General features: G+C 37.0%; 1 protein-coding gene across 1 annotated transcript in view; it reads right to left on the reverse strand.

Moving 5' to 3' along the window:
* LOC119785151 overlaps nucleotides 1–21782 on the reverse strand; it is a 37089-nt gene that overhangs the window by 11893 nt on the left and 3414 nt on the right. The window contains exons 2-8 of the mRNA XM_038287597.1: nucleotides 7237–7260; nucleotides 7032–7147; nucleotides 6525–6803; nucleotides 6330–6425; nucleotides 6055–6214; nucleotides 5545–5660; nucleotides 5033–5311 (exon numbers count right to left, since the gene is read on the reverse strand). Coding sequence (XP_038143525.1) covers nucleotides 5033–5311; nucleotides 5545–5660; nucleotides 6055–6214; nucleotides 6330–6425; nucleotides 6525–6803; nucleotides 7032–7147; nucleotides 7237–7260 — 1070 coding nt within the window. The remainder of the gene's footprint in view (nucleotides 1–5032; nucleotides 5312–5544; nucleotides 5661–6054; nucleotides 6215–6329; nucleotides 6426–6524; nucleotides 6804–7031; nucleotides 7148–7236; nucleotides 7261–21782) is intronic.

The raw sequence follows: 21782 nt of genomic DNA on the forward strand, positions 1-21782 counted from the left end.
TGTTCCCCCCATGCCTCCCCCCCATGGAATTCTAGGGGAGGCTTTAACATGTAAATGAACATGCTGTGAGCTATACAAATGCAAACCAGGGTTGCAGGGGGGGTTTTACCCCCCCTGCAACCCTGGGTAAGAAAATCTCTGATACAAAGAGATCAGGTATAGCCTCTTACATTTTAGCTTGAATTGATTTATTTAATTAAAGTATAGAGACCAAAACAGATCTTTAGCTGACAGAGCAATACATTTAGAGCAGTAATTATTTTTTTTTAAATTTGCATTTAAGATAAAAAATAAAATGTTGTCTGTCAATATGCTCAATTCACAATTACTTAAGTGGAAAAGTTTCAAGAAATGATTCTGAGATGATTCACTTTATAACATGGCGCATTATCCTGTTGGAAGTAGCCATCAGAAGATTGGTACACTGTGGTCATAAGGACATAGGTCAGCATGCTAAATTGGTTTTAAGTGGCCCAAAGTGTGGCAATAAATATCCCCCAAATAGATGGTAGAAATAGATCAGGCTCAGTATAGCCTAATTATAGACTCTTACATTTTAGCTTGAATTGATTTATTTAATTAAAGTACGCTAGATTACTGTGTATGCAAATGTTATGTAAAAAAAATACACAAAATAATTTACTTCAAAAATTATTTTTAAACAAAAAAAGTTGGCTGAAAAAGGTTTTTTTTTTTTTTTAGATTTCCACTTAAAAAAAATTTCCCAAAAAAAATTTAAATCACGGGCGGAACAAAGTATAAAAATAAAATAAAAAAAAATAAAATAATAAAATATTAAAGAAATTAATCTTTTGGGGACAAACCAACTAAAATTTCTTAAATTTAACCTCAAACAATTTAATTGCATTTAAATTCTGCATCTTTCCCCAGACATCTTTTGGGGAAAAAGGGAAAAGTTCATTTTTTGGGGAGCATTTCTAAGCAAACCAAAAAAGGGGGACAAATTTTGCGGCAAAAATCAATAAATTACTAAGGTGTACAAAAGAATCGGGGAAAGTCACATTTTTTAGCACAATTTTTAGTAGTTTTAAAAAGATGCTTTGTAGCTGAATAGAACAAAATTTTTAAAGAAATGGGAAAAAAAAAATTTTGGGTTCCCCCCCATTTGTAAATTTAAAATTTTAATTTCAAAGTGGTGTTTAAAAAATGACCATTTTTTTTAAAAAAATTTAAAAAAATTTTCCAAACGCTGCAATTGGGCCCTAAAGCAGTTTTTTGGAAAAAAAAGGGTCGAGGGAAAAAGGCCCAGAGAAAAGGGGCGATCCCCCGCTGCAAAGAAAGGGAAATTTATGACAAGGCTGCCCCCTGTCGAGAGTAAAGATTATTTCACCATGTTTTTCCCATCTATCTAACCCAAACTATCTATCTTAAAACTAAACCCCATCTATCTATCCCATCTATCTATCTATCTTCTATCAAACTATTTTATCTATCTATCCAAACTTCTATCATCTATTTTATCTATCTAAACTATCTTAAACAAACTAAATATATAATATAATTAAAAACTTTTAGTCCCGGGAAAATGTTTCTTCAGCTCCTTTTTTTCATGTAAACCCAATAACTTGTGTACAAAGTAAATTGTTGATGGGATTAAAATTTTTTCTAAAGCATTAAAAAGCATTAAATTAAGTTCCTCATTCCGGTTTTAAAACCGGGGGGGGGAACCCCTTTAAATTTTTTCTGACATATAAAAAAAATCCCCATCATCCCTCCAGCAGAAAGTTCAGTTTTCCCGCCCAAAATATTTTTTTTCTTTTGTGGATTTTTTTTTAACAAAAGGGGTAACTAGGGTCATACCCTAGTTTTTATGGGAAATCTGGGTTTTTTCTCCTTCCAAACTCATCAACTCTCAACCCTTCCCGCAATAAGAATTTTCCCTTTTAAAATTGTGAGATTTACTCAGAATCCCCCACAACTTCTTCCTTTGGGCTGTTAAGCACCATAGTCCGCATCCAAATTTTTTTTTTAATTTCTCTTTGTTTTTTTTGGGAATATAAAACAAACTAAAAATCTAATTTTTAGATACCGTCGTTTTTAAAGATAATTTTAAAATTTTAAAAAACTGGGGGCTTCTCTACCCTTCTTTTTTTTGTTTGGGGCATTGCAATAGCGGGTCTTAATGGGGGTCTGGGCGGACACCGGGGGGAGGCAAAAAAGCTTTAGCTCCGTATTTTGGGCGGGGAAGGGCGGGGAAGACACGGGGGCGGTGACGAGCCGGGGGATGTGGAACAGCTCTCAATTTATTAAAACAGACAAACAAGTTTTCCGTACTTTTAGCGGGGGGGGGGAGGGCCCGCCGGGAATTTTTTGGGTTTTGGGGGGAAAGAGGAAAAAATACACGTCCGGGTGGGTGCACGCCCCGGGCGCCGGACAGTGCAATTTAAAAAACCCCGGGCTGTCCGCCCTAAAGCCGAAAATCCCGGGCCCCCCTAACCTTTTGCACTCGAGCAACTTTGCGGGGGGATACGAACTCGAGAAGAGAAAACGGGGGGCACAACGCCATTCTGCGGGAAATATTGTTTGAAATTTCGGTACTATGCAAAAAAAGCAGCCTACTTAGCTAGGCAAGGGTTAAAAACAAAACCCAGCCTAGCTAGTAAGCTAAAAGGGAGCCCAGCCTTTAAAACTTTTATTAAAGTGTATTTTTTTTTTGAATTTACAAGGGAAACATTATGCCGTCCCTTAAAAAAACTCGGGGGACTAAAAAGCAGGGCGGGAAAGCCCCCGGGGAAAAGGGGGAAAAGGGTTTTTAAAAAATTTTTGCCCTTTTATTCCCGCGGTAAAAAGGACAGGGGTACGGGTAAAAACCAACCCATAGCTGGACTTTTTTTTTTTTTTTTAAAAGACTTTCAAACGCCTCACAAAAGAGGGGGGGGACCTCCTTTTGCTCGGGTTTGCCCATAAAAACACATTTTGGGGTAAGTGACTTGTTTTTTAATAATGTTTTCTCCTTCCTTTTTACTGTAAATTTTTCGTTTTTATTTTTTTTTTTTTTTTCATAAACCCCTTTTCATTTTAATTTTTTTTTCCACTGCCTGTAAGAAATTTTTATGAGAACGGTATCAGGAAACTTCAGATACACGCGCTAGCCAGCACGCGGCTGCCCGGCTATCTTTCTCGGGGTCGGGCCAAAAGGGAAAAAGGGTAAACTTTTTTGGGTGACATTTTTCAGGTGCATTGATAGATGTTTTGTCCCAATTTTGCATTTCGGCTGATTTTAAGTTTTTTTTTTTTTTAGCTGCGAAGGCGAGGGGAGTTTTGGGGTAGGGGATGAGGGAAATGGAACCTGGAAAATCCCCCCACCGTCGCCTCATGTCCGACGAAAAGATGGGGTTTGTCGGGGGGTCCCCTGGGTGGGGTTTTAAAGGCCCCCGCCATTTCGTCGGCCGATCTCACTGGAAAACCTTTTTGTTAAAAACTTTCAACCCGGTTTGAAGCGATGCCGAAAATAAAGGGGCCCCGGCCCCAGTAGGCGTCTGCACATCGGGGGGAATGCTGCCAGTTACCTCCCAAACCCCCAGGGAAACAAAAAGGAAACCCTTTTACCGGAGTTGTAATTTTTTGATACCATGTGTTTTGGATACGCGTTTTTATATAGTTTTTGTGGTTTTTAAAAAAGCTCTTTTTTTGCATAAACAGCTTTCCCTGGCCCAAAACTTTATTTCCTGTATAAATTTATTCTTTTCCCTTTGGTTAGCATAATTTTGTAGTAGTGTAGGATAACATAAATACAAAAGCATTTTGAATGAATAAATAAAAAAATGGGAAAAAATATTGAAATATAATTTTAATAAATATATATTTAAAGGAAAAAAAATATATATAAGGGAAATAAATAAAATCCAAAAAAATCACGAAACGGGCTTTAAATTGTTTAAAAAAAGTGGATTTTTTTTTCCCTCCAATACTCCCTAAGAAAAAATTTCAGCCCCCCGTGGCCCCGGGGTGGTTTTTGCTGCCAATCACAAACGATTTCCCTTTGGTTTTTTAGAAAGGGGTTTTTACCAATGAAAAGGTTTATTCAAGCCAGAACCCGGCCCAGCCGCTCGGGTTTTTCTGCATTCATTTGCAAAATTTGGGCCATTATAAAAGCTGATTTTTCCCCCTCCCCATACGTCACGGTACTTTCCGACAAAATTTGGGGGCCCGACAAACGCGGGGCAAGCACGGGTTTTCAAATTGTCGGAAAATGACGAAAAACCCGGCAGATCTGCGGAGTTTTTTTTGGGGGCGAAAACCACTTTTTATGGGAGTGAACCTGAGGGGGCAAATCCATTGGGTAAGTGATTCTTTTTTTGAAAATAAAAGCAGTTTTAATAAATTTAAAAAAAAAAAAACAAGGGAATTTTCCCAAAAATATTTTTTTCAAACAGTAAAATAGAAGGCAAAGCACGAAAAGAACTTTCTAATTTCCCTATCTAAAGGGTTTTTTAAAAATTTTAGGGAAAAAGGGATAAACTTTTTTTTTTAAATTTAAAAATGCAGCAATACTATTAAGGAATCTATATAACACGTAATTATGAGTCTTCTTACCATTGCAGTCCCTTAAAACCATTATCTACACGGAAAGCCCAGCGACCAGGTACATTAACGTTACTTCCTAGGCTTAAATGTGTCAGGTTTGGAATTATGTTATTAGAGAAGAACCCAAGGATGGTGAGGTGGTGACATGAATTAGCTGTGTCATATCCAGCCTAGAAATAAAAGAAAAAACAACAACCTTATTTCATCATACTTAAGAAAATAGACACTGGCTATGCTCAAGACTAGATAAATAATAGTATGCATTTAGCTAGAATGCTCTAACCTGTATAAAGTATGATGTAAATGCTAGGGACCCATAATTCAGAATCAAAAACGAGCCATTCCCATTGGAAGCCAAGACTGCCTGAAATGTTAATTTCTGTAAAAAAAAAAAAAAAAAAGAGGAATGTTTAGATTGACTATGCAGAATAAACATAGTTTGTGTCCTTTCATTCCAAATATAATATCAAACAGATTTCCTTACTGTTTCAGGCACTGAATAATAGGGAACTTTATGCCATGTTGCGATAAAGATCCAGTTGGCATTAAAGTTAAGTTCTGGGAAGTATGTATTGATGTCCTGGGTAACTTGTTGGAGAATAGAGCCGTTGGTATGCTGAACATAGGAAATGTTACCACTTTCATGATTGTCTATATTGGTCCAATAAGGAGCAATAATGTCTCTGCTTTGATCCATTGGAAACTGTAATGGTATATTACGACTCCATGGAGCCTCAAAAGTCAGATGTCCATTGTTGTTCACCTGCAAATAAAATGACACTAAAATTATGTATTGCTTATTTCCCTTTATTGATGAATGTTTGAATATTGTTTTGTTAATTAAAAGGATAAGAGAATTACATCCTAAAAAATAGAATAAAAAAAAAAAGTCAAAATTAGATATTGCTGTTTATTTACTGGAAGATGAAGATTTAAATTTTTTTTTTTTTATGAAAAAGAAATTAACTTAAAGACAAAGAAATAAGTTGAACATACATAAATCTTAGAGTAAGATTTGCCAAAATAGGTAAAGTTTTGACGCAGTGAAATTCCTAGTGAGCTTCCATCAAGTTCTCGAGAGGTTGTTGCTCCTCCAAATGGGTAGAGGGGTCCTAAAAAGTATAACAGATATCAACAACATGGTCTTCCTGTGTTATTAAACAGGAACAAAAGTTCATATGTAAGGTTTAAACATCCACTCATTTGGGATAATCAAAAATAGTTCCAAACAAAGAGACACATTATCCTGAGGGACAAATGCATTGATAAGTGATGCTTTTATTTTTAAATATCAGCAGTTTTAATATTAAAAAGGCTAAAAAAGTGCAATTTCCAAACATATTTATTTCAATGAAGTAGTAGTAAGACATGTTGCGAAATGATCTGCTAGGTCGAATCTAAAGGGTTTAAAATTGTGGGAAATGGTTCTAACTTTTTTTTTTAATAAAATTGCCGCAATACGCTAAAGGACATCTATATAACACGTAGATTATGATGTCTTCTTACCATTGCAGTCCGTTGAACCATTATCTACACGGAAAGCCCAGCGACCAGGTACATTAACGTTACTTCCTAGGCTTAAATGTGTCAGGTTTGGAATTATGTTATTAGAGAAGGACCCAAGGATGGTAAGGTGGTGACATGAATTAGCTGTGTCATATCCAGCCTAGAAATAAAAGAAAAAAACAACCTTGTTTTAATCATACTTAAGAAAATAGACACTGGCTATGCTCAAGACAAGATAAATAAGACAAGTATGCATTTAGCTAGAATGCTCTAACCTGTATAAAGACTGGTTTAGATGCTAGGGACCCATAATTCAGAATCAAAAAAGAGCCATTCCCATTGGAAGCCAAGACTGCCTGAAAGGTTGATTCCTGTATTAAAAAAAAAGAGAAATGTTTAGAATAACTTTGCAGAATAAACATAGTTTGTGTCTTTTCATTCCAAATATAATATCAAACAGATTTCCTTACTGTTTTATCCACTTGAAAATAAGGAACTTTATACCATGTTGCAATAAAGATCCAGTTGGCATTAAAGTTAAGTTCTAGGAAGTACGTATTGATGTCCTGGGTAACTTGTTGGAGAATAGAGCCATTGGTATGCTGAACATAGGAAATGTTACCACTTTGACGATTGTCTATATCAGTCCAGTAAGGAGCAATAATATCTCTGCCTCCATCAATTGGAAACTGTTCTGGTGAATAACTTCTCCATGGTGCTTCAAAGGTCAGATGGCCATTGTGGTTCACCTGCAAATAAAATGGCACTAAAATTATAGCTTATTTCCCGTTTTTGATGATGTTTGAATATTGTTTTGTTAATTAAAAAGAAAAGTGAATAATATCTTATAAAGTAAAATAAACAAAAAATGTCAAAATTAGGTATTGCTGTTTATTTACTTTAAGATGAAGGTTTACATATTGTTTTCACTATGAAAAAGAAAATTGACTTAAAGACAAAGAATAAGTTGAACATACATAAATCTGAGAGTAAGATTTGCCAAAATAGGTAAAGTTTTGACGAAGGGAAATTCGTTGTGAGCTTCCATCATCTTCTTGAGAGCTTGTTGTTCCTCCAGTTTGGTAGAGGGGTTCTGAAAGGTACAATAGACATATACAGATGCAGGAAGACAAAGAATGACAGATAATTTAAACTTACCTGAAAAACATCATTTTAACTTACCAGAATCATGAGTTGTTATTTCGCCTAAAAGAACAAACAAATAACATTGTACATAAAGTTAAGATACATAAAATATTAAATTAAGACAATTAATATCTACCCCTGGCCCTTTCAAAGGTTCATTGTCTGTTATCTTTCTGGCCTGTCAACTATTTTTTGTTCTTATTACCCCATATTTACAAAGACTCTTTTATCTGTGTTTCCTCTGTAAGCTTTTCTTGCCAGTTTGATTATTCCTTCCATCACCATTGGACTGCACTATGACTGCACTATGACGTCCTACGTCCATCACAAATAGATATAATTAGAATTTCTGATGGACTACACAGCCAAATGGTCTGAGTGCTATGTGCGAAGCTGGCTTTATACTCCAGCTTTAATCATTCAATAAACACATCTGCAACACTCCAACTCCTTTTCATTACCACTCTTTACTCCCACCTCTGTGCCAGACTCTTTAATCTGTGTATACATATAAACTGGGCGTTTTTCAAATCAGCAAGGAAATCCAAAAGAATGACCCAGTGACTATTGACGGCCCATTATTTTACTCCTGAGTGGAAACTAAAGTTGCACGCTTTTACCTTTATGAAAATGGATGAGAAGCACTTTGCAGGCTTATGCACGGATCACTTTTTGCAGGTAGCAAGGCAGTGGGAAATTGACCATAAAGTAATTCCGCTGACAACAGATAGTTTATTAATTGTAAGCCAATTATTATTTGTAATATAAAAAAATGTAGTCAGGCATTTTAAACATAGTCCTTCTGAAACCACAGAGCTAGAATAAAAGCAGATTGCTTACTGAGTCACTTACACAAGATGTGTCTACTAGAGGGCACAGCACTCTGGAGATGACGAACCATATACTGAGAATGAAGAACCACTGACAGACGTTCTTGCTCCACATCCTACTACTTGATCTACATCCCACTTTTTTTCTCTTTCCACACCCCCTCCTCCTGCCAGTTAGTGTTGTTTTATTTTTGGACTCCTACCCTTCTGTTCTGAGCTTCTCAATCTGTCCTTTGTAGGTCGTTTGGTTTTGGTTTATTTTAAATTTTTTGGCTTTAAGAGCTTAAAAAGGCTGGAACACAGGTGAAGAATTGAGCATTGATTATAAGGAGCTGTAGTGTTACAAGAATTTATATATATATATATATATATATATATATATATATATATATATATATATATATATATATATATATATATATATATGTTTTATTTTTTTCTCTTCTACCACATTTAGGGGGTTAAATCTTGGGGATGAGATACGATTAGTATGCAGTAAAATTATTAGGAAGCATGGCCGTGTTAAATTACACTGATGTGTAACTTAAGCATTTGCATGGTCGACAATTCTTTTTCCTCTTTGTTTTCTGTAAGTTGAGTTTTTGTTCCCTCTGCCCTCATGTTGTGATTGGTTTTCTTCCTTAAACCTGCACCTTTAGACACACTGATATGCAGATACATGATCAGTCAAAGCTGGACTGAGTAAAGGCGGGCACACATTGTACAAGTTTTGCCTTTTTCAGGCCGATTCTCTAGTCTTGCAAGAATTCTTTACATCTGGTCCAGTTTAGGTCTCATGGTGCCTCCAGCATTGTGTAGTATACAGGGGGGTATAAGAGGCGATTAGCCTCTTAGGACCACCTCCCAAACAAGAGTCATAAGGTTGGGAGAAAATCAAACATGTTTGAAATTCAGTCGGCCCTTGTGAGGTGTTTGTGAGCCATTATACTATTGAGGTAGAGCTACGAGCGTCTATGAGCCGATTTGCCTGAAACAGGCGCACTGTACTTGTGCAAACAAGGAAATTCTTCTTCTTACAGATTGAGTCTGACGTATTGTTTTTGACATACAGTGTGAGCAGTTAGATCGTATCAGAGCATCAGGCAGTACAGTGTAAGAACGTACATTGTGGGCCGTGAGGTTTCAAACCTTGCGGTTTCGCAGGGTATATCCACCTTTAGGTACAGGACTCAAAGCTCCTTTGCATATCAGAAACACATATCATGTGTTTCTGATATAATCAGGTGCAGCGATGCACCTGAGGGGAGCAGCTTTAACTGATGCTGCGTAATGCATAATAACCATGAAATAATGCTTGTGCATCATATCATTGGCATTATGCTTTATGCATGAGTTAAGCTGTCGTTGGACCCAAGTTCTGGATTCGGTATGAATACACTATGTATACGGCCAAAATTGAAAAAAATGTTCAGTATGTATAAAATGTATTGACAAATGTTCAGAAAGTTCAGTATATGCCACATTTTAGGAGATTCTGGGACGTCGGGCATATGCTGTCTAAATCAGCTTATGAATCAGCATTTGAATTGAAAAAGCTTCTTGGAAGGAAAGTGAAACATCTTCAAACTAGGAAACAAAGTCTGATGGATTGTTTTTAATTTTCTTTTTTTTGGGGGAAAACTGTCTAACCATTCTCATTGAAGAATAAAATCTCTACAAGATATTGGACTTAATCTTTTATTTTTTGCGAAATAACATATACCTTATGTGGTAAAAAAATAAAAAACATTAATGACAGGCTTCTTCCACTAAGATTAACTGGAACCCACTGCTAATTCTTGGCATTTGATGCCACATTTTCCTACCCTAAGATAACGAAGTCATAAATGCATTTAGGAAAGGATCTTCAACTTCAGGGTGTTTACTTTTGGAGACAGTTTAATTCCATCCAACTCCAGGAAAGGTTTCTGGAAGACTTCAAAAGTGTAGCGCAAAGTCGGAGAGTAATCCAAGTTTAGGGCCTATAACAATCTCATGAGTAGCGAGCAGGCTTTTACAGTACTGTTGCACCCTGCCAAAATGACTGTCGTCAGGACTACCTCTTGCTCTGTGTGTGATCCTGTAATGTCTGTACTTGGGGCAGAATTAGTCCTGCTGTGAGCTACAGTGCACATTATGACGAATGCTCTAATAGAGTTTACTGCACAAAAAAGTTACTTTTTTCTAGGGATGCACAATATTGGGATTTTGGCCGATATCCGATATGCTGATATTTTAAAACTCATGTAGCCGATAACCGATATCGATACCGATGTTAAAGCTGGACAAAAATATGTAGCCATTGAAAATAGCAGTTTTGTTATCCATTTCTGACACTTTGAAAAATAATATACTCAAATATATTTTCATATGCTGATATCAAATTGATTTTTAAAAACGCGGTATCGATCTATTTTACTTTCAAAATCTCGTGAAATTTCATCGTTCTGTTACAAACTCTTGTGATATTTTGCAAATTCTTGTGAGATTTTGTTAGTAAAATAGGTCGATACCGCGTCAATATATCAACATATAAAAATCTGGCAAAATTTCGTGAATTTTCGGGGGATTTCGTAGCATAACGATGACATATAGCAATATTTCATTAGTAAAAGAGATTGATATGGTGTTTTTTTAAATGGCAATATATCAGCATATGAAGATATTGTGATATTTTAATGTATCAATATTTTTTCCCTCGTCTTTAGAAGTTTTTAAGTCTGTAAAAAAGACGTTTTTGAGGAAGAAGAAGTAGTAGTATTTTTTTTTTTTTTTAGACTTTAGAAACTCAGAAGCTGATCAAATATCGGGTTAAATATCGGTGGGGTGGCCGATGTCCGATATTCAGTTTTTAGGCCGATACAGGCCGATACCGATAGGGGGCCGATTATACCGTGCATCCCTACTTTTTTCAGTGTATACATGCTCTCTTTTATCCTGACATGGGAGCTGGCTTGGAGCTTGTCTGCTTGTTTCCTGGATGGGGCTGCCTAAGGAGCTGGTTTACCGTTGCCTTCTGTATCTCTGCGTCTTTTTCTATGTCTGCTTCTGTCTGCTTGAACCCCAGTTGGCCTCAGCAGATGGCCACTTACACTGAGCCTGGTTCTGCTGGAGGTTTCTTCCTGTTAAAAGGGAGTTTTCCTTTCCACTGTCGCTACAAGCAAGCTTGGTATGAGGGGTTGCTATCGAGTCAATGAGATGATGTTATCAGCTGGTTTTCCTTAGACAAATAGCTCTGAACCAATCTGACTGCATGATCTGGTTGAATTGTCTCTGTAAACTGCCTTGAGATGACATGTGTTGTGAATCTCTTTATTATGACAGCACTAGGTCTGGTGAAGTAATGCATGCCTTGAAGCAGTCGGAACATTTATAGATGTTTTCTTGTGGCAGGGTTACTGCCACCCTCCTCAAAGTTGTTTAGTGCTTGTGAAAGCAATACAGACCTAGGGACCATTACAAGAGGTGTCATTCAACTAGTTCTAAGTCAACATATAAACACAAAGGTTATGAAAATATTTTATGAAGGTTGAAAGGTGTTTGTTAAACTTAACTAAAGTCAATCCTAAATCCCAGTAGTTTCTTTCCTTAAAAAAATTAGATTTTTTCAGTATAATATATTGGTATACTGATTCATTAATTTGGTACACCACATTTGATTGTGTGTATGTTTATTTCTGTAGATAGACATTTCAGTTCCTTACTATTTTTGTTAAGTTCAAGAGATTGATGAATTCAGAAAGATAATTGAACAAAGGTTGACTTAAGTAGGTACTTACCTATAACTGACAGAAACAGTACAGACAGAATAATTCTGCCCACCATTTTGAACAATTCTGAAGTTAAACCTGCAAAAGAAGAGTACAACAACAAATAGATTGTAGATATACGTTACATTTTAATTCCCAAATACATGAAACAAAACTTTTTATTACCTGCTAACTCAATGAAAATATGTATACAGCTTGTTATAAGATAGTATTTTGTAGTGCAAAAGATCAAAAATAAAAATGGTTTTACCTTGGCTATGTGCCACTCTGGTGTGTATGTATGTTGAATGACGAAGTATTGCTGCAACAAGGTTTTATACAGTGATGGCTGGCACAAATCCAATTTTTTTTTTACTCTAAGCAAGTTGTATCAATAGAGTACACCGTTAGTTCCTCATTCTCTTCCAAATGAACCAGATAATAAGCATGCTTCAAGGCACTGCTAGTTCAGGGTACAACAGGTGCAACAACAATTTGCATAAGCAACAATAACTGCTCTTTTGTTCTGAAATAACTGCATGTAAAAGGACACATGAAAAAAAAAAGAAATCAAGTATCATTTAAGTAAGCCATATTTTTTTGAAATACATTTGTCATATGTTCTCAAGTGGATTTAACTTATTAAATGTACATCCCATGGTAAAGACCAATAAATGTATGAAAATATACTTTCAATACTTTATTATAAAATATATTTTGGTATATTTTATACGAATGTATTTTGTAAAATTTAACTAAAATTTCCTATAAATCCATTTGAAAGTTACATTTTTTTTAAATCTAAATACATTTTTTTAAAGTGTGTTTTCCAGCCCACTTTAAACATATATTTCAAATATTAAATGTATCAAATAATTTTCTAGAGTTGTGCTTTAGGTAGAATTTTTAAATACATTTGGTATAAATTTTTTTACCCTGACTAAGGAGAGAGTGGGCAATTTAAGCTAACTGGTCAGCTTGACCTTTCCCCCCAAGCTTGCGACCGGGTTAATAGTGACCTCTGCTGGACAGAGACAGTATCACCAGTTGGAAACGCAAATAAAAATATTTTTTTACAGAAGGGCACTTGCTCCTCTGTGTGCCATGGGCTCAGTTTAAGTCAGAAGAGCTTTCAAATATTTTCAAAATAAAATTATGTCAAAACATTTGCTGTGTATAATTCTATTTGAATAAAACATTTTCAGTGGTGTAAATATTTTTTTTACTAAGGAGTCCCAATAAGTGCACTAATAATCTGTTACCATTATGTTACCGACAAATAAACAAAACAAAACAATTAGTAAAAATAGAGTAAAAATAGAGTACAAGCTATTCATTTTTACTCAACTTTAATCTCTTTCAACATTGTTTGGTGGTGGAATAACAATTTCCTCATGACTCCAAACATCACACACTTTTGTTTTAGTGACAGGGGAATTGCAGGAAATAGATTATTAATCCTCAACATTTCATCAATAAATGTACAAGATATTTTCAGTTGTGCATCTCTCTGAATATGATTGATTTAGTTTAGTTTTATTTGGGCAAACCACAGAAGCTGCCTTTACCACCTAATCAATTTTCAGATATGGAAGATAAGTGTTAATATGTCACATTATCTTTCACTGATAACCTTTACAATAGAATTATTGCTTGTAGGTATAAATGGTCATGAAATAAATCATTACTTATTTACATACTGTTAAATGTTCCATTGCCATTCTCTGAAGTATGAATGTGCTTTGTCTTTTGGGGAGACCAAATCGTTTGACTCAATTTTCAAACTCTTGTGAACTTTTTACAAAATGGGAAAAACACTTTTACATTGGCATCAGCATTTGCCTTTACAGTATTTGCTTTAACTTAATGCCCTCCGTCAGAATAATTGTATATAAATGTATCTGTGTAGTGTTATCATGCATAAAGCTTTGTGCTACAGTATGTGCATGTGTTTATAGCCATCTTTTCTGAAGTATACTGTGATTTTTAGATTTGCTTTTGGGGAGGTTGTGGTTGATCTACGAGCAGCACTCGACCTGCTGATCCCCCCCCTGCTGAAACTGCGCTGTCTCTTCCAACTCTCCTCGCGAGTAAACTAAATTAATTGTCTCTGTGCCTTCTTTCTTTCCCTGCATGTATGTATGATGTTTTAGGTGTTTAGACCTGACAACCTTCCAGAGGAACCTTTTTGTAATCTGAATTGTAACATGAGATGTTTCACTATTAAATGATTTGTATGGCAATGTAGTTGTTGCCCACAGATGTCCTCTATTTCAAACACTGGCTTCTAAAATGTATTGACAAATGAACATTAAAAGAAATAATAATAGCTCCATACAGTCTTTACAAATCTAAGGTCCATGCAAGGTCCACTGTTTGAGTTTGGCTTCCAATGTGTTAGGAGTGAAATCTTGGTCATAGCGACACTATCAAAGTATTCCTTATGCACATTTTAAATTATTTTACAAGCCTGCTTTTTCCCACAACTTGAGAGACAAGGTAAAATGTGATTTTCTTTTTAAATGAACCCTTTTTATATTTTTGGCCAACATGTATTTGTATAAGGTGCTCACCAGTTAGTGATTCTTCAGTTTGTTTCCACGTTGCCTGATATTTTGGATTATAACATATAAATGATCTCAATTGTTCAGCAGTGTAATAATCAATTAGGTAAGGGATTGCCAGTCTGAATTTTTCCTTTATTCATCGACAAATTATGGTATTCTTGTTTTTTTGTCTAGTCATTCCAGTAAAGCTGGTGGAACAAGATTAGATGTGTTGAATTAGTGGAGAAAATGATCCCTAATTTTGATAAACAATTTGATATTGTTACCCATAAAGAGGAGCTCTCTTCATATAGAACCCGCTGCATTTCCATTACAGCTGTGTGGAAAATTATGTCTGTATTCTGCTTAACTGGAAAATGTAAGTGCTGTATTTTTATTAAATAACAAACATAATTAAAATTGCACCTAACTCTGAAAACAACATTGCACCATGGATGTAAATAAGATATATCCATATTTAAGCCACAGCTCTAGTGGGTGCCATCATCCTACATCTAATTCTGGTGTTCTTCTTCATCGTTTTTAAAGATAGTAAGGTCCAGTTGCAGATCACGTGACTTTCCATTGCAGTTTTTATTTTTGTTATTACAATTTGTACAATTTGATGTTCATTGGAAACGTGCCTACTGAGATCTGAGGAGTTTCCAAAGAGGCAGAAAACAACTTTAAATGAGCAAATACATTGTCTCTTTACCCAGAATTGGCAGCTCTTCAGTCCAATGTGGCAATAAAAGAACAGGAGTGTGTAATGCTATATCTTTTTGGAATCTATCAGTCTCAGACAACTGTAATAGACAATACTTTCACTCTCAATCAGACTCACCACATGCAGGTTCCCATCATCAACACACTCCCAGCATGCAATGCAGAAAGAAAGAAAGAAAGAAAGAAAGAATGTTTTTGAGTTTAAAATTGGCTTTATTACACAATCCAGCAATCAATAAAACAAAATAAAGTTAATAAAATAAAAACATCAAAATGCAAAAACTATAGATTCTTCATCTACTGAACATAGAGCACCATTAACGCCCCACTTACTTACAAAAACATTTATACTCTTTGTCAACTTAAAAAACTCAAATTCTACCCGAACACGAGCAATGACCAGTCTCTTAAATAACACACAGGCATCTTCCGTTTGACGACTATTAATTTTGTTCTTTCTTGATATCCATGTTGCTAGTTTTGCCATTCCAAAATGAAATTTAAAAGCACATGAACAGATCTCTTGTTTGCACAATACCGAGGACCATAAATAAAAATACAGCTGGAGGACTGAACACCAAAACCACTAAACAAACGATCCAAAAGAACAAAAAGAGGATTCAATCTTAAACATTCAACAAAAAGATGATACAATGTTTCCTCCTGTAAACAATAAGGACAGTTAACACTAGCGCCAGGATTAAGGTGTGCCAGATACCTGTTTGTGGCTATTGCCCCATGTACAATCCTCCACTGGAGGTCACCCACCCGTTTTTCAATCGTGGGTTTGTACAGGGACCGCCAACAGCCTCTTGGGGTAGAGTTGGTGCCAAAAAACTCAGTCCACCTCGACACCCTCACATCTGCCAGAGAATGTATGTTCAGAACCTTCACACAACAAATGTACAAGGTCTGCTTACCCAAGCCTTTAAAATGACCTAGTGGTGAAACTTGGAAGGACAACATCTTATCTGGTTCATCATGCCATTGATCCACTGCAGGAGAGACACTAATTAAGGGAAATACATATTCATACTCATCATCCTATTGGTTAAAACGAGTATAATCAGAGACAAATGTTCTGACATGGTCTGGCAGAGAAGCACAGGCTTCTTCTTTCATCCATAACACAAGCCTGTTGGAACGCACATCAAGACGCTCAGTTAGGTTGGACACAGATAACTTCATCAGATGACCCAGCTTCACACACCCGGCTTCTCGCATCTTAGACTTTAAAGTACCAGATGACAGCAGCTGTGATGAGATGAAATTGTTTTCAAACAGAGGTTCTTCAAAGATCCACATCCCTGGTGATGTATCAGCCGTCCAATCAAAACTGAAAATCTGCCAGGCATTTAACACCGAATGGTAAAATGGAGTAAGACCAGATAAGTCCAAGGATCTTTGTCATAACAAAAAGAGATGTTTATCATATCCAAAAGATCCTGCCTTCCTTAAAAGAAGACGTGCAGTGTCCAACCATGGTAATCCATTACCATATAACAGTTTCTGCGCTGATTGAAGTCTGAAAGTTGCAATACATGAGGTGATGTCTATGAGTCCTTGTCCTCCCTCCTCCACTGGTAAGTACAGGATAAGCAGCTCTCACCCAGTGATGTCCAGACCAGAAAAAATCCACTAGAGTCCTTTGAAGACGTTGAATGAGAGATGCCGGTGGTGTTAACAGTCAGTTTATGCCAGAGAGCCGAAGCAACCAAGTTATTAACAACCAGAACTCTTCCCCTGTAAGACAGCTGAGGCAGCAGCCATTTCCATTTGGATAGTCTGACACACACTCTCTCCATGACACCCTCCCAATTTTTTTGCATTAAAGTATCTGTCCTTAAAAAACACCCAAAAATTTTAAACCTTGGTTTTCCCAGTGAATATTACCTGGTAAAGAAGGCAGATTATTAGTCCATGGGCCAACTTTTAATGCAGAGCTTTTATCCCAGTTAACTTTAGCTGAAGAGGCTTTTTCATAAAGCTCCAAACATTGCTGATGTTGGGATCTGGAGGCTTGTCTACTTTCTCCACCAGAGGGCGCACAAGATCTCTCCTGAGGGCATGAGCTGACTTCGACACCTGTTTCCCATCTGCTCATCAGGAGGCCCTACTTTAGGAGGAGGAGGCTGACACTTCCCTGCCAGAGTGTTTGCCAGTATTGGTACAGCAAAACCTGAGCCAGCTTCTCTGATCTGAAACCCTGATTTCTGTGAACAAATCTGATCCTGTGTTCTTCTGCCTCACAGATCCTGACTTATCTGGAAATCTGTCATCCTGGAGAAAATAATTACTTTCTGGAATCTGCCTGCCTGCCCTCCGTCTCAGTCTCTGCCTCAGCTCTAAGCCCTCTGCCTGCCGACTAACCTCTGGACCCACAAGGCTCCCCCCCTGCTGATCAGATTACTCTCTGAGCAGGTATTTATCCCAGTCATCTGTAAACTGCAAGTTTCCTGGATCAAATCTAACTGCTCTGTCCTCCTCAGTGGCTTCCCTCCCGTGACCAGTCTGACGACCCAAGATCCTGTGCACCCAGTTACTTGTGAACATCGTTAAATAAATCATTTAACTTTTTCTCTGTCTCAAAGAGTGATTAGACGCCTAGACCCCAACATGACAGCTGAAGACCCTTTACATCGTTCTGATTTCTAACAAAAATGTTTATATCATTAGCATAAGCAGAGACCACTAAACCTGAATAATTTGGGATACCTGGAAGAATAACACCAGTTAAAGCAGAGCGCAGTTTGTGTTAAAGGGGTTCAATTACAATAAAGTACAGTTGTCCGGAAATAGGACACCCTTGTCGAATACCTCTCTGAACTTTAACAGGACAACTTAATCCTCCCCCAATTTTAACAACACAAACCACTTCATTATACAATAAACCCAATAAAGAAATAAATCCATCACCAAAACCAAAAGCCCTCAGTGTAGAAAACAGAAAACAGTGATCAACCCTGTCAAAAGCTTTTTCCTGGTCCAAGGAGATAATTCCAACATCTATTTCATATCGTTTACATATATCAATCAGATCTCTCAAAAGAAAAAGATTATCCATGATAGATCTTTCAGGTACACAGTATGATTGATCTTTGTGTATAATGGATACAAGGATGCTCTTTAGCCTATTTGAAAGTACTTTAGAAAATAATTTGTAATCCACACAAAGGAGTGCAACTGGTCTCCAGTTTTTTAACTAAGTCAGGTCTCCTTTTTTTTAGAAGTAAGGAGAGAACAGCTTGACAGCAGGATGATGGCAAGATGCCTGACGAGGAGCATTCCTGAAGAACCTCCCACAAGTCCTCTCCCAAAAGTCTCCAAAAATGTTTATAAAAATCTGCAGGTAAACCATCTAGACCTGGAGTCTTTCCAGAAGCAACGTGTCCAACAGCAGCAGTCAGCTCTTCCAATGATACTCCAAAATCCAAAAACGCCTAATCTAAAGCAGTAAGTTGAGGGAGACCATCCACCATAGCCTCCATGCAGCTTCTGTTCTGTTCCTGCCGCTTGAAAAGATCACTATAAAAGGCCAGAGCCTGTTCCTTCAAGGTGTTGGGATCAGAGGTCAGAGTTCCGTCTGGAAGCCGAAGGCCAATCAGCTGTTTCGTTTGGCTGATATTCCTCTCTAGGTTGAAAAAGAAGGATGTAGGAGCATCCATGTCTTTAATATTAACAAACCTCGACCGGACTAAAGCCCCTTTAGCCCGTTCATATAAAAAAGACTTAACTGATCTTTCTTTTCTTTAAGCTGATCATTATTTATAACATCTGTGAGCACGTAATTTTCCAATAATTGTATTTAGTTTTCTAAATTCTGAATCACATTTTAAATTTTAGTTGTAGAATGACTTGTGTATTGTTGACAGAAGACTAATCTGAGCCTTACCAACCTCCCACCACTCAGTTAAAGATGTAAAGTCTGACTTAATTTCTTTCCATAACTGCCAAAAATTACTAAAACTTTGACAGAAAGACATGTCTTGAAGCAGTTTAATATTGAAATGCCAATACGATTTACTTCTAATAGTGGGTGAAAGACACAAATCCATATAGACTAGATGATGGTCAGAAAAAACAACTGGACAAATTAGGCAGTTGGACAGTCTATTTCTATGAATATCAGAGATATAAAATCTATCCAATCTAGCACCGTTAACATTTCTATCCTTCATTTTTACCCATGTGTACTGTTTATCTTGAGGGTGTTTATTCCTCCATGCATCAACTAAATTCAGCTCTGAAATCAGCTGAACCAACTTAAAAGAAGATGGAAGATGAGGTTCTTCGCCTGTTCTATCTGTAGTGAAGTTAGTAGTGCAGTTCCAATCCCCACCCATCACAACACACTCATTTTGATTAGACTGCTGCAAATAACTGTGTATTTTCTCAAAGGCCTCAATCCTGTCCACCCCTTGGTTTGGTGCATAAACATTAATAAAACAGAAATAAAAGCTTTATATTTCTGCTCTAATCACCAGGACCCTGTCTGACACTAACTCAGTTTGTGATTTGATGTTTGCAATCAATCCTGGAGAAAATAAAATAGCTATACCAGCAGATGACCTGGTTCCATGAGACAAAAAAATAATTCCCTTTCCAATTGATACCCCATTCTATCTCGTTTTCACCATCAGTATGTGGCTCCTGTAAAAACAAAACTTCTGGTAAAAACAAAACAGACTGGTGCCAGAGGTAGAAAGAGGGCAGTTGGGAGACCAATTTCCAATAGACTATGTGTGATCACATGGGACAATGTGGCATTTCACCATTCCCGAACAATTTCAGCCTGGGTTGATGCCCTTCCAAGGATGATATCCCATTTCATTGCTCCTTACTCTCCTTTTTCAACTCCATTGAGGAGTTTTTCTCAGCCTGGAGATGGAAGGTATTTGACCATCGTCCACATGACCAAACGTCTCTCCTAGATGCAATGGATGCTGCATGCCAAGACATCACAGCTGAACACTACCAGGGGTGGATAAGGCATGCAAAAAAATTCTTCCCACAATGCCTTGGTAGACACGATTTCAGGTGTGATGTGGATGAGAACATGTGGCCAAATGCAGAAGACCGAGTAAATTGAAAGTTAATTTTTCTTATTTTTTTATTTTTCTGGTATTCCGGAGTATTTCTAATTGTATATCTTGCAGTAATTTCCTTTTGCAAATTAAGTATTTATACTGCAGTAATTCTGGCTCTGTCTTTTGTTTCATAAAATATACATTCTAACACATCTAAAATAATGCAGTTTCTGTAATTTCAGCTGATGATAGTGTTTTTTATGTCATAGTTGTCATGATCGGTTTTACGAATCTGACCCACATGCAGAGAAACCACTCAGTGAGCTGGTGAACCGGAACTGGAAATTAGAAGGGAAGTTCACAGAGATCAGTTCAGGTACCATGGGGATCTTGGATACAGTTTGGATTATGCTGGTGAGGGACTCACGTTTGAGGGGGTCTTGTCAGTCCTCAAATCCAGTCTGTGTGGGTTAATCCAGAGAATTGTGAACACGTTGGAGAGTGGACGGGTAGACAAACGTTGGACCCAGAGGAGTAATGGAGTGGACTGTCACTCGGATTTCCTATGGGAACTTGAACGGATCATCTGGAGGTTTTCCCCTGCTAAGTGTGAACTCAGCTTTTCCTTCCAGTGGGAGAAGGACCAGGTATCTAGTAAAACAGGATGTCTTCCTTCCAAAGAGCAAAGACAAAAGAACATAAGTCTTAGAGAAACAAAGCTTAGATTAGACTCTGCTAATCTCAGCTTGACTACAGTACCCAAAACTGGCAAACACTCTGGGGTCAAGGTAGTGACAGCCTACTGCTCAAATACTCTTCCAGATAATGGTCCAATCAGCCGCAGGTGTCCTGGAGTTGGAGAAAAGGAAACACACAAACAGACCACACAAACTGGATTCCTCACAATTCTGTTATGATTGACTAAATGTTCCTGTTGGTAGAGAACATGTGTTAGTTTTTTGAATAATTATTTGATTTTGAAACATGTTTGCATTGTTTTGTTAGATGTAGTGCGTTGTGTTATTGTAGTATTGTATTTTAAAAGTTATTTTTGGAGTTTGGTTTACAATGTGTGAATTTGAAAATAAAATTAATAATTTGGTGTGTTAAGAGTTTAGGAAACCTATTAACTGTATTGAAAACTCATAACGATTTCAAAAAACTGTTAGAACATTAAATGAATCTGATGTGTTTTTCATGAAGCACACAGTGGCAACAATTAGTGCATATCAATGTACACTGCTCTTGATAGGGACTCTTTCCCACTCTTTTCTATGGCCCTAACCCTTACTGTAGGCCTAACCCTTTTCCACACATGCCTAACCATAAACTTAACCTAAACTCCACTCACAAGTTTAGGTTAATCCAAGAATGGAAACTTTTCTCAAAGAGATGAGTCATTGGTCCCCACAAGTACATATACATCTCCAAAATGTAGTATATTCCTATACTACTAATATACTACATTGACTTCCATCCATTTCAACAGCCTAACTGTGACTCTTACCCTAAACCTAATCAATACGGGTTCATACCTAATCCTGACCTAAACTCAATTCCCACCTTTGTCCTAAACATGACCCCTCACCCAAAAACAGCAATTCCCCTCTTAGGTCCAGGGATCGAGCCCCACAAGGAGCAGACTGTTGGGAGCTGGAGAAGTTCCACCTTTCTCCAGCAGAGTCTGCCGTGGATCCTCCTGAG

The sequence above is a fragment of the Cyprinodon tularosa genome, unplaced genomic scaffold (genome assembly GCF_016077235.1).
Source record: "Cyprinodon tularosa strain WSP-4 unplaced genomic scaffold, ASM1607723v1 ctg1061, whole genome shotgun sequence".
NCBI lineage: Eukaryota > Metazoa > Chordata > Actinopteri > Cyprinodontiformes > Cyprinodontidae > Cyprinodon > Cyprinodon tularosa.